This window comes from Anabrus simplex, chromosome 9, assembly GCF_040414725.1.
Source record: "Anabrus simplex isolate iqAnaSimp1 chromosome 9, ASM4041472v1, whole genome shotgun sequence".
Taxonomy (NCBI): Eukaryota; Metazoa; Arthropoda; class Insecta; order Orthoptera; family Tettigoniidae; genus Anabrus; species Anabrus simplex.
The window spans coordinates 164,596,396-164,612,932 of record NC_090273.1 but is presented as its reverse complement, the minus strand read 5'-3'; the positions used below and the strand labels follow the sequence as shown (position 1 = coordinate 164,612,932).

Sequence of the window (16,537 nt, the reverse complement as noted above, 5' to 3'; positions counted from 1 at the left end):
TAAAAGAATCATTGTGAAGAAAGATTTTAGCAGTAAGTTTTTGTAACAGATTATGTGACAGCCCCTGGCCATATTATTAGATGCGCCTGCTTTGTTTCTGGGGTCTGGCTCACCTATCCTTGTTTAATTGGTTGAATATTGTGCAATATCATGTTCGTGAGAGGTGCAAGTAGCAGTTGCAGTCTTGAGAACAGCAAGAACTTGCGTGTTTGAGGGGTGACTTGTTTATTAACATCTACCATTGTTGGTTTCCTGGTTTATTTACAATATGTAGCCTCTAATGATAATGTTTTCTGATTATTGAGAGATTTTAGATATAATATGAAAAACAATGGGTAAAGTAAGGTTAAAGCACTGATTGGCACCAATATGTCCTCAAATCGGGAGATATCTCATCTGTGAGGCGTGTAAAGAAGAATATGAAATTTCGTGATGAATTAGACCCTCAAAGGAAGAACAGGTGTGGCAGAAGACTGATATTTTCACCAAGGTACAAATGTTCATTAAAAAAAGATATTATGATTATTATTATACCATGAAAACTGGTTTGCTTCTACAGAAGAAATTAAAATGAATCTGGAACATAGTGGCGTCACTGCGCCTGAAAGAACTGTAAGGCGCAAAACTTTCATAGATAAACTTCGAGGATCGCAGGCATGCCCGAAAGCCAAAATTCACTCTTGCTATGATCTCAAAACATCTTGCATAGGCAAAGGAGCACAAGCATCGAGATTTGGACTTCTGGAAATCGGTATCATTATTATTAATGATATTTGTTTTACGTCGCACCGACACAGACAGGTCTTATGGTGACGATGGGATAGGAAAGGCCAGGGAGCGGGAAGGAAGCGGCCGTGGCCTTAATTAAGGCTTGGTGCAAAAATGGGGAAACACGGAAAATCAACTTCAAGACTGCCGACAGTGGGATTTGAACCCACTATCTCCCAGATGCAAGCTCAAAGCTGCACACCCGGTCAGTATAGTATTTGCCTACATACAGTAGTGATGAATGTATTTTAAGAGTTCAGGGCCATTCCTCAAACAAATCTTAATGCCTTTTTAAAATTTTGTGTCAGGTTTGCTTTAGTGACGAGTTCACATTCACAATTTTGACAAATCTTAGTTTGTATGAAGAACACCCACCCCGATTGTGTCGTGCACACTGTGAAACAGCCACCGGATGTCTGTACAAGGAGGTGTTACCGAGGAAGCTCCTACCTCAAATAAAAGAATGGTTTATGTAAGATGGACCTACATGCCACACAGCACGATCAGTGAAAACCTTTCTGCAACAAGCTGGCCCGACTTGAACCCAATAGAAAATGTTTGGGAGCTGGTGGCAAAGGAAACAATCTCCTAAAAAATTTCTCTCATTGAAAAGATCATTCAAGGCTGGTATCATCGGCCACAGGTGCAGGACACTGTACAAGCTCATCGATAACAACTAAAGGCAACTTGACAAAGTATTGAGATGTTTGGCTTAGTTCTGCTTATTGAACATTTTTTAAGAACAATAATAATTGATAATAAAACTGTATGGTTCATCAGTTATTAATAATTGATAATGTTTGAAGAAATTTAAATCCATTCAATTAGACAGATCAAAATAATCTTAGTAGATTTTTATAACTCCTAAACTCATATTATGTTAAAAATTCAAGGTGCATCTAATAATATGGCTAAGGACTGTAATTGTTCAAACTGGGTCTTAGAAAATAAGGACATTTTATATCGCTGATGAAAAGAATGGCACAGTTTCTCGAAACATGTATGATGAATATTTGATAGGGCTGAGTTTATTTGATGACCTCGGTCAGTACGGCCAAACAATTATCAAATTTGTTAATGCTGGTGCTCACACTGATACACCTTATGACATAAACCAAAATAAAATAAGACTTTTACAGGCTGCCTGGCTTTTGCAGATGACCTTGCAGTTCTAACACTGTCTGCTGAAGCAGCTGAGCATCAGATTGAGGAATTTTACCATCAGGCAGACTAAATAGGTCTCAAATTCGTAATTGAAAGAACAAGATATATGGCCAATATTTTTTTTTTTGCTATGGGCTTTACGTCGCACCGACACAGATAGGTCTTATGGCGACGATGGGGTAGGAAAGGCCTAGGAGTTGGAAGGAAGCGGCTGTGGCCTTAATTAAGGTACAGCCCCAGCATTTGCCTGGTCTGAAAATGGGAAACCATGGAAAACCATTTTCAGGGCTGCCGATAGCGGGATTCGAACCTACTATCTCCCGGATGCAAGCTCACAGCCGCGCGCCTCTACGTGCACGGCCAACTCGCCCGGTGGCCAATATTTAGGAGAGTGGCTAGATACGAAGAATAATGAGAACTAACATGTGAAGGCGAGATTAATTCAAATTAAATCAGCTTACATGAAGATTCTTGAGATATATAATAAGAGCTACCACAGCTGAAAGAGCAGAACTTCAAAACAATTACTGGAGGAAGTGGAACAAAGGACAGGAAGAAAGATCTTAGGACCCATTAATAAGAAAGGAACATGGAAGCTCAGAAAAAATGAAGAAGTGCATGACAAGGTGGGCAAAGTAACGGACATAATTAGGAGAAGGAGGCTAAATTTCTTTGGTCACGTGTTCAGCTAACATAAGTTTGGAATCTCAAAGGCAGTGGCTGATGATTTGACGCTGAGTGACATAACTGTTTGAAGAAGAGAGGTGCATATTTAAACAAAAAATCCAGGAATGAAGCATACCTGGTCAGAGGACAGAAGAAACCCTGACATTAAGAGAATGAAGGATATAAACATAGTGGGAAACCTCACTTATTTAGTCTGACTATTTAGCGAATAACTACAAAATTAAAGAAGTAATGATAGTATAAAATAAAGAGAACAAGGCTATTCTGATGAACTAATACTCACCTGAAATACAACCCCAGTAACGACCACTCGGAACTGGAGTAACAGGTAGTAGGTGGTGGGGTCAAAGGCAGACAGGTTTACGAAGGCCAGGTTGTTGTATAAACAGTACATGAAGGCAGGAACAAAGTACAGCAGCAACACTGGAACACAAAATATCAAGTAATGTGTAGTCCAAACTGTTCTGAAAGAGTGTTCTCCATGCTGCAACCACTTGTAAGGAGACTTTAAAGTGTGTTTTTTCCAAGTTTTACCAATTTTACGAACAATTTCTAATTTTGAACTATGGGTGCATTTGATATTTGTATCATCTCAGGATTTATGTCCCACATAAGGACAATGATGTGTGTTGTTCTAAAATCAATTATATTTGATGAGACTGGCTTCTTCTTCTACTTCTTTAAAACTCCAAGCATCTAGTAACTTGCAGCACAAGTGGAAAAGATGGAAAATTTCCCCTTCCTTCATCTCTCTCTCTCTCTCTCTCTCTCTCTCTCTCTATCTATCTCGGCCTGCGTTAGCCTTGCTGTAACTGCAGTTAGTTGTTGCCAGCATGCCTATACAGACCACGTGATCTCATCGAGGACACAGAAAATAAGACTTATGATTCTACTTGATTCCAACAAGATGCTAGGAATGTTCTGAAGTGAGTTCCAATTGCACATGTAGTTAAGTATTACACAAAGGTACTAGTCTGTATGAGCACAAACTTACAATTTCATCAAGAGCTACATTACCAAATGTTAATGTTGAGTACATTAAAAGGTGATTCCTAGTTTATCACTGGCTCGATGGCTGCAATCGCTTAAGTGCGGCCAGTATCCAGTAATCAAGAGTTAGTGGGTTCAAGCCCCACTGTCGGCAGCCCTGAAGATGATATTCCGTGGTTTCCCATTTTCATACCAGGCAAATGCCAGGGCTGTACCTTAATTAAGGCCATGGCCACTTCCTTCCACTTCGTAGACCTTTCCTATCCCATCGTCGCCATAAGACATGTCTGTGTCGGTGCGACGTTAAGCAAAAAATAAAAGTTATCTCTGGGACTAACAATCTCAGTATGTGCATGAATTAACTTTGATTTAAGTGAAATTCCATTTATTTCAACAGTTAATACTAGAACGATGGGAGCAGTCATTTTGACCACACAACTATTTCTTTTTTTTTTTTGTTACTGGCTTTACGTTGCACCGATACAGATAGGTCTTATGGCTAGAGACGGGAATTATAGGCATGAATAGGTTAGAATGCAAACGTATTTAACCAAGGCGCAGGTGCATGTTACCCGCATGACGGTTCTGCGGTGAGATTTGCATATATATTATCGGTCTGGACAAACCGAACCCCAAAAATTTATGGAATTCCCCGACATAACTGTAGAGCGGCTGGATTACACTTGCGCCTTCTTCAAATACATTTGCATTCTAACCTATTCGTGCCTATAATTCCCGTCTCTACTTATGGCGACGATGGGACAGGAAAGGGCTAGGACTGGGAAGGAAGCGTCCATGGCCTTAATTAAGGTACAGCCCCAGCATTTACCTGGTGTGAAAATGGGAAACCACGGAAAACCGGGCTGCCGACAGTGGGGCTCGAACCCACTAACTCTTGATTACTGGATACTGTCCGCACTTAAGCAACTACAGCTATCAAGTTCGGTCACAGCTATTTCTAGAAACGATTGTTCTTAAATGGCTAATCCCAGCCCATTGAAAATTTATGATTTTCTCAAGTTTCCAAGTTTGCTAAGCATACAAAAGATTTCTTCCAAAGGTTTCATTGCAACTGAATAAATCAACATTTTACCTAGAATGAAGAAATTGGTCAAAATGACCACCTCCCTAAGGAGAACGTCATTACTGATTTTTCTCTGTTTCATCTCCTCAATTTCTCCATTTCTTTTCCTTGCACGCGTTATGTGTTTCAAATTAAAACCTCTATTGTTAAAGCTTTCAGTGGACGGTGCGTAAATGCAATTAGTTGGATAAGAATTTGTTAAAATGTGTAAGCGCAAGGGTCTCGAGGGACTCTGTGAGAATTCCAGTGATGATGGCGGCTCGAGTGATCCAGAATTCGTGGTTCCTGTTGGAAACAAGGAACACGTCAGCAGCTTTTTAGAGGAAAAAACAAATTCGGATGGCACCAGTCCATGGCTGGCAACCAATAATCAACATAATGCATCAGCCAATCTTTGTGCTTCTGATGGAAAATAATACAGTAATCAGTGTACAAAACATCATGAAGGAGACGCAATGGAGGCCGGAGGGGGTTTCCAAGGTTTCTCGGGAAATAAGAAAAAGGATCAGCAGTTACAAGATTTATTATATAAACAATGTAGAAATAACAACAAAGACTAGAGAGATTTTAACAATAATTAATAATTAAATATGATATTCCAGCGCATGGCCTTGAGCCAAAAGTAGCCACAGGCTTTGCGTATAAAAATGCTAGTAAGTAAGACTGTTGTCTTACGACAGCTGAGAAAATCAGAATACAGTACCTGAATGATTACATTAATTTGAAGGCTGGTTAAAACCAGACCGATAATTAAGTTGAATAATCATGAACAATTAGAAAAATATTAAAGTTATCAAAATAACAAAGTTGAAGGTATAAAATTTTGATCAGAAAAGTTTACACAGTAACGCTACAGTTCTTGAGTTGAATTTTACAGCACTCAATTCTCCACCGGGGAGTAAAAAGCTCAAAGAAAAAAAAGGACCTTTTGTCCAGCAACTTAATAATCCAGTAGTAAGCTGCAATTAATAACTTTTATAGACGAACCAGCCGACATATAAATAAAATGTGTCCATAGACACGACTGGCTAAAATCGTCATTAAAAATTCAGCAGATCTCGCTGCAAAGAAGACCAAAACCTAGGCTGGCGTTATTTTCATGTCCAAAATGGAAAATACAAAAGCCGGCAAGGACCACATCAAGTGCTGGTTGACAAATCATGCTTGTACCAAGGAAGATTCCAGATGGGACACAACATAGTGCTGTAAAACTAACGGAAATAATTACAAACCTGTACATGAAAATCTTAACAAAAAATAACAAAATAGTGAGGAAAAGGGAGCCCAGAAAGAATATTTTAAAAATTTCCAATTAATTAATATAACAAAGACTAAATGCAAATAACAAAAATGACCAATGAAAAGACAGAAAAGCGCGGAAGGATATACTTTCGGTACCAATCAAAAGGAAAGTTGCCAGTGACGTAAACAGTCATGCCAAGGTGCTGCAACCAATCAACAACCAAGAAGGAATGACGTAAGGCAGCGAAGAAAAGAAAGAAAATATACAAGCAGAGTTCGTTTAACCTGTGACATGATTGCACGTCGAAGGAAACTTGTACTGAATTAACGAAAAGTAACCAGACCGAAACAACTAATTAAGGTAAGAACAACATATAACATAAATTTAGAAAAATAGGAGAGGTACCAAAAATAGCAAAAATTGCAGACATGAACGCATGAACCAGAGGGAATGAGGCTTCATTGTGGTGGCTGTTGTTTTCAGAAACCATGCTGAAGGAAATTAAAAAATGCACCATTGAAGCAGGTCACAGACAACTGGATTCAGATTTTAGGATGTTTCTTTGGCAGAACTTGAAGCTTTTATTACTTTAGTGTACACAAGGGAGCCATGCATTGTTCTTCGTTACATGTGAACGAGGTGTGATGAAATGAATGGGGACCTCCAGCAATTGCTGAAACCATGTTGTGTAGCTGCTTAGAGGAAAATCTCAGGTTGCTCTGGCTTGACAGGAAAAACAACACATTGAACTCTGCTTATCAACGAGACATTTGCCATTGCTTCCAAGGTCTCAGCTATACTTTACAGCCAGTGAATACATCACCATATAAAGCATGTTGTAAGTTCATCCAATACATGGCAAATAAGCCTGAAAAGTTCAGGCTGAAATTCTGGTTGGTTGCATATCCTCAAACCAAATACTTCTTGAATGGTTTCATGTAACTGGGAAAAGATGAAGAAAGGGACAGAAGTATGCAACTTGGCAAGTATGTGGTTCAGAAACTTATGGATTAGTCTCTTTATACGGGGGAAAATGTCACTACTGACTTTTTTCTTTAATTCACAAAAACTTGCAGACTCCCTGATAACCAAAGGGACACCTATCATTGATACCATACGCCTAAATCACTAAGAACTTTCGCCAATTTTCAAAGACATAAGTGGAGAACGTTTTTTGTCAAAGACAGTGGTGTTTACTGGTGCAAACAAACAAGAAGTGTTTGCATCCAGAGTACCATACACAAGCAGGTTGTGACAAAAAGCATCTGGTAACTGTGATATTTCACAACTCCACTAAGTGTGGACCAAATGAGCCGCTCGTACATGGCTCGGTCAGCATCAAGAGGATGGCCTGTATACATTTTCTATAATGTACTGGAATGCATGGATTTTATTTCGTGCACATAATTCTTCAGAAATTTCTCAAAGATGTTTCAATTTGAACCTCATGAATGAAGTCTGACCAAGCAATCCTTCCTTGCGGTGCAGACGCTACCAGTGCTCATGTGACAAGCCCACCTGTAGAAAATGCTGCATCAAGAAGGTTTAAAGCAGTAACTGATTTGCTTGCAAAAAGTGTGTCACTGATAATGACGAGCAATAACTAATGTAGTGTTCTTGTAAAGTTGTAATACACGAACACTGAAAATATGATGGAACCTAATTAATACTGCAAACAAGTGTTTGTACAACGTGTATTGTACTTTTTCTCACTGTGGTGAAAATAACCTCTGTCATCGTTCTTAATGGTGCCAGAGGAAAACTTAAGAAAAATGTTGGAACTTGTGCATCCATTTATTAACTCCTTTCAAAAATTTACTGGAATTTATTTAACTACTCTAAATGTATTAATTTTTTATTTTACCCAGGATCTCTAATATGAAGAAAATTAATTTTTTACAGAGGATTTTTCTCAACTTTATTATGTAGGCTATTAGAAATAATTGTTAACTTAGACTGTTTGAAGACTTGTTTGAAGTGGTTTTCTTTTTCCTTTTAATTGTTAGTTTTAGAGCAATTGTGTTTTGTTATTCTTGTCTTGAATTATTCCTGAATTTACTTTTATCTTGGACTTGTAAATTGATTTTCATTATGTATCGTACTGGTGATTGAAAGCCGCATTTTTGTAAATATCAACTGTTCTCTGTGGGGAGATTCTACGTTAGGTTTCTCTTCATGCTTTCCAGTTTGACTATTTTTTTAAAACATCATTACGGCCTCGGTGGACAATGTTTATTTAGGTTTCCAACTACGTTTATGTGTCCTTGCTCAGATATCAGCGTTTCTTTTGTCCTCTGCCAGGGGAAGTCATTTCGCTGGTTTGACCTAACTTCAGGTACACTCCAATCCTGGATTTTTTATTTAAAGATGCGTCTATCTAGGACAACTTGCTCAGCCATTCTTTGGTGCTATCTCGGATTCCAAACTAGTTTCGTCATTCTGCTGTCAGACATACAGATAGAGATGTGCAGGAGTGCGTCTTTCGAGCTCCAGTGTACACTGAGCGCTCTTGCGGTGGAAAGTGAATGAAGTACAAGCAGCAGCTAGCTTCGAAAGCTCGCTTCTACCCGGCCGTTGGGCTAGCGACCTCTGCTTAGTAAGTTCATGGTCCAATGGTCTGATATGATTGAGAACTTACACTGGGAAATATTACACAACCATTTAGTCTTTACAGTACCTTGTCATTCATTCACATGGAGACATAAATGAGGTAACGGAGAAATGAAATAACAAGCAGTATGGTGTACAGGATAATTGTAAGGCGAAAAGCAAAGTGTGGGGACAATTTTATATTGTTCTTAATGATGAAGGTAAAAAGACTAGCTTTGTGAAGTGCAAACTTGGAGGATGTATTTTACAGAAACCCAGTACTATAGCTACACACAATTGCTTCCGATCAACGAATCATAGAAGCTCTTCGACCAACATTTATAGACTCAGTAGCGTTGTAAAACATAAGATTACTGAAGACTGTGTAGAAATGTGTGCATTAGATCTTTGGCCACTGAGTATTGTGTTGGACCGTGCTGGAACAACTAATTAATGTGGATAATGAATTAGGAAAAGTTGACGTTTCCAATGTACTACCCCATCTCTGCCGATGTCATGAGCTAGCCAGCGACACTCACCGTTCAGCCATCCCAGAAGTTATAGAGTCAATGAGGGATAATCGTTGTTCAGCTACTACTGATGTGTGGACAGACACTGTTGCTCAATGTGCATCTTTCATCATTGGATCCTCAAAAGTAGAATAATATTCACAAAGGCTCTTTCCTAAAGTATGAAAGTCTGGTGACAATATTATTCGAGAAATTATACATCAGAATGGTTTGTTGGACGTTCAGTTGTCACACCTACAAAAGGTTACTTCATAACTGATCAAGGTTTGAATATGAAAAATTTAATGTTAAAAATTAAATAATTGAAAAGGAGGTTCAACCTATTCAATACTTAAAAGAAAGAAATGCAGTAATCACATTCCTATTTAAATGGGACCGGTTTCGACCTTAGTCCAGGTCATCATCAGCCGTAAAAACATGTACAATGTTTATGAATATTGGAGGTCAGTTCCACACTCTGATAGGCACAAAGACACGACACCACATTCTGTCATGCACAAAGTCACAACACTATCAACTAATATACGAAGATCAAAAATAACTTGAAGTCGCAGACGAATAGATTTGTAGTAGAAAGACGCCAGCTCCTGGTGATCAGCGCGGCACATTCAAGGTCATGCGCTGCGGTCGAACGCCAAAGTAGAGTGGAGAATGTTTTGAAGGTCCAGAATTTGTCACGGTTGCGGGAAGTTAAGTACGTATATAAAAATATACAACGCAAATCAATTCAATTATACTGATTTAACTCACTTCTTGCAAATGTTCAAAGATGCCATGGATGACTTGGAATGTGCAAAAGCTAACCATCTAGAATGTACTGCTGTGGTTTTACAGCCTCAAAAATCACTGTGAGCAGAGAGCTGGTGACAAGGAAGTCATGGTGAAGATAAAAGGTAGATGTTTTACATTTATGCAAGAAAAATTGCCATTGCATATCTACCACAAGATGGCAAAAATTCTCTCTCCTTGTTTTCATGGACTGAAGACGTGTCTCTCTTCTTCGACCATTATAATTACTGTATATTTTTCAAGAGGAAGAGTTGGCATAATTGCGTTTGGTGATGTTAATTTCCCTTTAATTTGTTTAAAATATTGTACTTTTTCTAACATTTGTATTTGTTCCTTCAATTCAAAGTTTTGCATTTCATTTTCAGATTGTTAATTTAAGTACTATTGCAATAAACATATAAATACTTGGTACAACTATTCGTACTCGACATTTCCTTTAGTTACGCTATAGCAATTAACGAGCCGGTCTGTGAGCTTTGAGACTCGCACTGTACTTTACGCAGTCCCGGTCTGTGCCACACTGAGCTGAGCTTGTGCAGCGAAGAACCGGTCTGGTCCGAGCTCAAGACCGTAAACGCACATCTCTACATATGGAACACATGCCTGAAGAAAGTCAATCTCCTTTTCCCGATGATGTCCGTTACTCTGTGCGTCCATGTTCCTTCCTTTTTAATGGGTTCTACCTCCCTATCCTGCGTTCAGTTCTCGTTTTGAGGTTTTATTTCTCAAGCTCACTGTTTCTCACATCTGGTCTTACAACTGTCTGGTGAGAGTCTTCATGTATGCTGCCTTCGTTTTTGTTCCGGAGTTACCCGTGGAGCAGAAAGAGGTTAAAGAAGGTGCCGGGGTGAATGGGTCTAACTACAATGTCAAGAATTGGATTAAACTTTAACAAAGGTTATATTTATTTTAGGACTTCAAACTTAACAGTTTTTTCAAGACAATATTACAGGTACAAGTAACAATCATAACACAAGTCTAGGAAAGACAAGATTAGTGGTTTTTACAGATCCTGGGCTTCAAGCCCTCGCTTTACTTTTCCTGAGCTCCTAGCTCAAATTTATACAAGGGTAGAAATCCCCTAATTCAAAGAGCACATGCTCCCAAATTTACAACATCTAGCCTTCAAGAGGCATTCATTAATCTTACAAAAACTTTGAAAAAGAGCAAACAGGCTCTCAGTTTACCAAACCTACTCAAGGCAACATCAACTTACAATTTCTGGCCTCTCAAGGCACAACTTACAATTGAAAAATGATAATACAGGGGTATTTAATACCCAAACTACTGGGCCTTCATGGAAAAACAACAACGGTTAAAATGTGACATTATTAAGGAACTTGTACTCCTTTGGCTAGTAATTTGGGATTCGTGTCACGTGAACTGAAACGAGTGTGCATCCCTGAGCTCTCTGTTGGTGCACCTCATTGATAGGGGATCGCCCACTTGGTGGCGCTCCACGCGGCTCTCAGTCGGAACTCTGACAATGAGACAGCCAGTTGAACCGGACAAGTGACTAATGTATTATTATTTATAAGCATCATTTTCCGTATTGATTGGATTCAATGTATAGACAAGAAAAGTGTTCCACCGATCAATACTTATTTATTGTGAATGAATTATTACACTAGTACCGCTTTTGGCCTTTCATGGCCATCATCAGCTAGTACATAACATTTATAGTCATTAGACAAAATTACAAAGACGTTACGTTAGATCATCCGGATGTCTAATGAAGAATGGAAGTAAAATATATTGCAGTATTGTTATGTTAAAATACTGTATCTGTGATTAAAGGTGGTGGTGATGGTTACAATAAACTAAAATCTATTGAGTGTACATGGATATGAGTACATTAAACACATTAAAATATATAGGCCACAGTATAAAACACTTGAAAAATTATAACACATTAAAACATAATGTATATTTTAAAAACGTCTATTAAAATTTGAGTTCATGTTGGGTAGCAATCATTCTTCAATCTTCTTATGGTTCTTGTGCTAATTTAATTGTATTAGGTGATCATCGAGAATGTTCTATGGTTGATATACTTTATATTGGTGTGTTGTAAGAACTCTTGTCATTAAATTTTTTTTGAAAATTGAGTACTGTGCAATTCAACTATTGATGTACTCCAGTAAGTTTTATATATACTGCGAGACAGGGTTTGGTTTTGGAGCAGTTGGTGGCGACACCTCTCTTGTCTATGCACATTATGTGGTTGTTATCTGTAAAGATAAGTTAATGTAAGTATAGTGTGCGTATGAAGGAATGCCTGGTGTGTGTATGAAAATGAAAAGAGTACTTACTATTGTTGTTGTGGAGGTTGTGTGCCGATATGTTTGGAGACTTGCTGTGTTCTGCTACGAGTACGTCTGGGGCTCATGTTAGTTGTGGGGAGGGATGTAGGTGGAGGGGAAGGAGGAGTGGCTATTGTGGAGGCAGGGGCGGGGTTAGGCTTGTGATTCGTCGGTTTGTTAGGACGAGTGTTTACTATTTTGAGATAGTCATTCTTTATTCCAGGAATGGCTTTATCAAAAATGATGCTGGTTTTCTCTGTAATGTCGTTAATGTTATGATTGGGGTTAGCGTATCGGTCCAGAGAAATATAGAAATCTTCGGTTATGTTGAGCAGGGGGCCCTTAGAGTTTATGTTTAATATCGTCATATCATTATTGATGTCTGTGAAACTATGCTTAGATTCTTCTACATGTTGACCTATTGATGAAAAATTGTTTTACTGCATTTATGCGTTCGTTGTGGCGGATGGTGAAGTTTCTGCCGGTACGTCCGATATAACTTGTGTCACAGTTACATTTGATACGGTAGACACCTGATTGGTTGTATTTATTATTATTATTATTGACTGTTTTGGTGTTGTGTATAGTGTTGGTGCTGTTGTGTGTGGTTTTGAATGCTATTTACAGGTTGTGCTTCTTAAAAATATTTGTTATAGTATATATATTGGTGTTGTTGAAGGTAAATAGGACATAATCTTTTTTGGGTTTGGCTGTTTTAATTTAATTTTAGGTTGGGATTTTATTTTGTGAATGATTTTGTTGACCATTTCTTTGCTGTATCCGTTATGTTTGGCTATATCGTGGATTAATTTTAATTCATTATTTTGATCTTCTATTATCATTGGGATATTAAAAGCTCTATATATCATGCTATAATAGGCTGCTCTTTTGTGTGTGTTAGGATGAATGGAGTCATTTTTTATGGTATTTAAAGTGTGTGTGGGTTTCCTGTAGATCTTGTAAGATAAGTGGTTGTCGTGTCTTGTTAGTGTCAAGTCCAAGTAATTTAAGGTATGGTTATTTTCGGTCTCTTTAGTGAATTTAATTTGGGGGTCTAAAGTGTTAAGTTTATCTAGTATAGTATCTGCATCAGTGGATCTATTATCTATAATTACGACGATATCGTCGACAAATCTGCACCAAAAATATATATTATCTATTTTATTGATTGATGTGTGTTCTAGGTGGTCTATATATATTTCTGCTAATATTCCAGAAGCAGGAGATCCCATAGGTAGGTCTTGTTGCTGATATATGGTATCATGAAATCTGAAGTAGTTATTGTTTATGGCAAATTTGAGTAGATTCTTGAATTCTTCTATTTCTAAGGTGCTCAAGTTGCTATGGTTTATTAGGTTAGATTCTATTATTTTGATTGTTTGTTTGATAGGAATGTTAGGGTACGTGTTTGTTATATCAAATGAAGCAAGAGTATGATGTTGTTCGATCTTTAGTTCTTTGGTTCTGTTGCAAAAATCTATTGAGTTTTGTATTGTTTTGTTTGCTAAAAAGGAATAATGCTTTTTCAAAAATTTTTGAATGAAATGTGATAATTTATAGGTTGGACTGGCTCTATAGTTTATAATCGGTCTCATGGGTACATTTTCTTTGTGTATTTCAGGGTAGGCTTTTGCGGATGGTAATTGGGGGTTCATAGGTATAAGTTTAGCAGATTCTGTTTCGGTGAGAAGAAAGTGTGTGTTTTTGAGTAGATTTTTAAAATTCCTTTGTATGTTATTGGTAGGATTTCGGTGTTTAATTGAAAAAGTGTTGTCTTGGAAACATTCTTTAGTTTTCGTAATGTATTCATTCTTATCCATAATGACCGTAGTGTTGCCTTTGTCGGCTTTTGTTATTAGTAGATTGTTCTGTTTTATTTTGTTTTTGAGTTTGTTTAGGTTCGATTTATTGGTGGTATTCATGTTTAGGTTATTATTGTGAATGTTATTGATGTATTGCGGGATCTTTCTACTGATTTTGTGTCTAACTTTGTCTCGTATATCGTATGGGATTTTCTCTAAAGGGAGTTCTGTTTCGGTAACGACAGTTATAATATTCTGATAGGAGATGCATTACCCCAGTTGTGTTTGGGTCCCTTGCTCAACATAGCCGTCTCTACATCGTCAAATGGGGTTAGTGTGAGATTTATTATGGGTGGGTGGAATTTATGTTGGGAATTCTTGTTAAGATGAGAAGGATCTTTATTTTCGATTATGGTTAGTGGTTTCAGTTTGCTTTGTTGTTTCAGTGTTTCCAGTTTTTTCTTTAATGTATTTTGTTTCTTTATGGCTGAATCTTCTATTCTATCTTTAGAAATTTGTTGAAAGTAATTCTAATAGCTATGAGGGAGTTCATGGGATACTTTGAGATGGGTTGAATAAAGTTCATTATTGAGATGGTGTTTTTTGCGATATAGGAATTTTATTTCTTCTTTTAACCAAATCTCATTAGTCCTGTTTAGTGGTTTGTGTGTCTGAGCAGTTCGTCTATGTTTGTTATTGTATTTCTGGAGAAATTTCGGTGTTAATTTGTTTGAAAGGCATTCCTTCAAAAAGGTAATGCTTTTGGTTGCGTTCATTAGCTTGATTTTCAGGTTTTGGTATTTGAATGCGTTACGCTTTGCCTGTTGGCTTCTGTATTATTATTTATAACAAAAATCTGGAAACAATGAAACAACAAAGCAAACCGAAACTGTGATGTGAAAATGGGAACTAATATTTACTGGACATAACTGAATTATAACATCAAAGCATCTAAGAGTATTTATTTATTCATCTGTCGTGTCGACTTGGGTATCGAGCCGTTATCAATATTATCGGCCATTGTTGGAACTGTTACCTAACTGTGGAGGTTACCAGACAAATTTAATTCAAGTTACTTATCCATTATTGTCACGCATTTGACTGGACTATGTAATGCGCTGAATTATCATTTGTAACTTCTGCGGACCTTCGCGGTGCACGCGTTGAATTATGGGACTGGCTACTTCCCCAGCTCAGTGTGAGCTCGGTGGTCTGCTCGCTGCTACACTCCAAGATGGCTGTATTGTGTGAAGCTCCCAAGTGGACGGCTTGGCAAGAAGGGAAAGCGATTACAATGGAGCCTGACTCTGGTGGTTAAATGATGATGTTAGGGCTAGGCCCTGTTATTCTTTTGAAAGTTATCCAGTGTGCTCCAACCTTAATATTTTCTTAATGTAACATGTAAACTTGGTGCTGCGAGTTAACCGTTATCGGTAAGAAAAGTTTTAAGTGTCTTGTAAGTTGGATACCTTAACTCCAAATAAGTACTGAAAATTATAATTTATTGAAGGGATTCCGTTCGTTCAGACACTAGAGTGAGTAATTTCATCGTGGACATGACCAACATCATAAACGCAACTTTTGGTATAGTGTAACCTTGTAAGCAAAATTTTATATATATTTGAACTGAATCCGTTGGAAAAAGAAAATTAATGTAATGTAGGGGGATCGGGATCGCTAGTTATGCGTCTATGAGGTGGTACTTTGTGTAAGTGATTTTATCTTATGGTTTTGTCGGTGTGCATTATTGCCAACTGTTCTTCTTGATGTTCATAAGGATGATGAATATTATTATTATTACTTTTATTCTTTTGTAATTCATTTCGGTGCGTGTTTTCTCCCTTAATTTTTCCCTGGTTGGTGGTATTTGCTGTCTGATTTTTGTCCTATTGCCTTTGTGGCTGATTATTTGTACGTGATTATTATTGCATTGTTATGGGCGTTAATTAATGACACCTCATATTCGCATCGTAGCGCAATCCAGGGCCCCCTCTGTTCTAAAGTATGTAAGCCGCAGGGGAATTGATTAACTAAAGCTAATGTAAACTGGTACTATCACCTCTTGGATAAATAATAATAATTATTATTATTTTTAATAACTTAAAATCTTAAAATTGAAATTTGCTGGTCGAAATTAAGTTTAATAATGGGGGTCTTCTTTCGTTGTCTTATAACATTTCTCCCATTGTTTGTGTTCCTTGCTTTTGTCTTTATTGCGTCATGTCATCCCTTCTTATCTAATCTGATGATACGTTATTTTTCTTTGGGTGGCTTTGATGATTATTATGCGACCTTGGCTTCGCGTCGGTAACTGGTAGCTCCTGTTGTGTGCTTCAGTGTTCTATTATTATTATTATTATCATGTGCGCACCGTTAATTGTAAATTTCCTTGAACATACTTCATTTTGTTGGGGTTGCTGTGCGCTATTATTTTATTGTGTTTTCATCTAGCTCGTTTCTTTGGTGTAATGTTAATTCGCGGTTGGAGCCACTATTTTTCTTTTTTTTTTTCTTTTTCGTGTGTCCTTGTGTGAGTCTTGTAATTTAGCATTTTAGTAGTGTAGCAAATTTCAATTTTAAAGAGATTT

General features: G+C 37.6%; 1 protein-coding gene across 1 annotated transcript in view; it reads right to left on the bottom strand.

Annotated features, from left to right (window-relative positions):
• The window catches only part of senju (UDP-galactose transporter senju), a 406,714-nt gene that overhangs the window by 31,381 nt on the left and 358,796 nt on the right, over positions 1-16,537 (bottom strand). Inside the window, exon 4 of the mRNA XM_067153636.2 lies at positions 2,903-3,042. Within this exon, the coding sequence (XP_067009737.1) occupies positions 2,903-3,042 (140 nt within the window). The remainder of the gene's footprint in view (positions 1-2,902; positions 3,043-16,537) is intronic.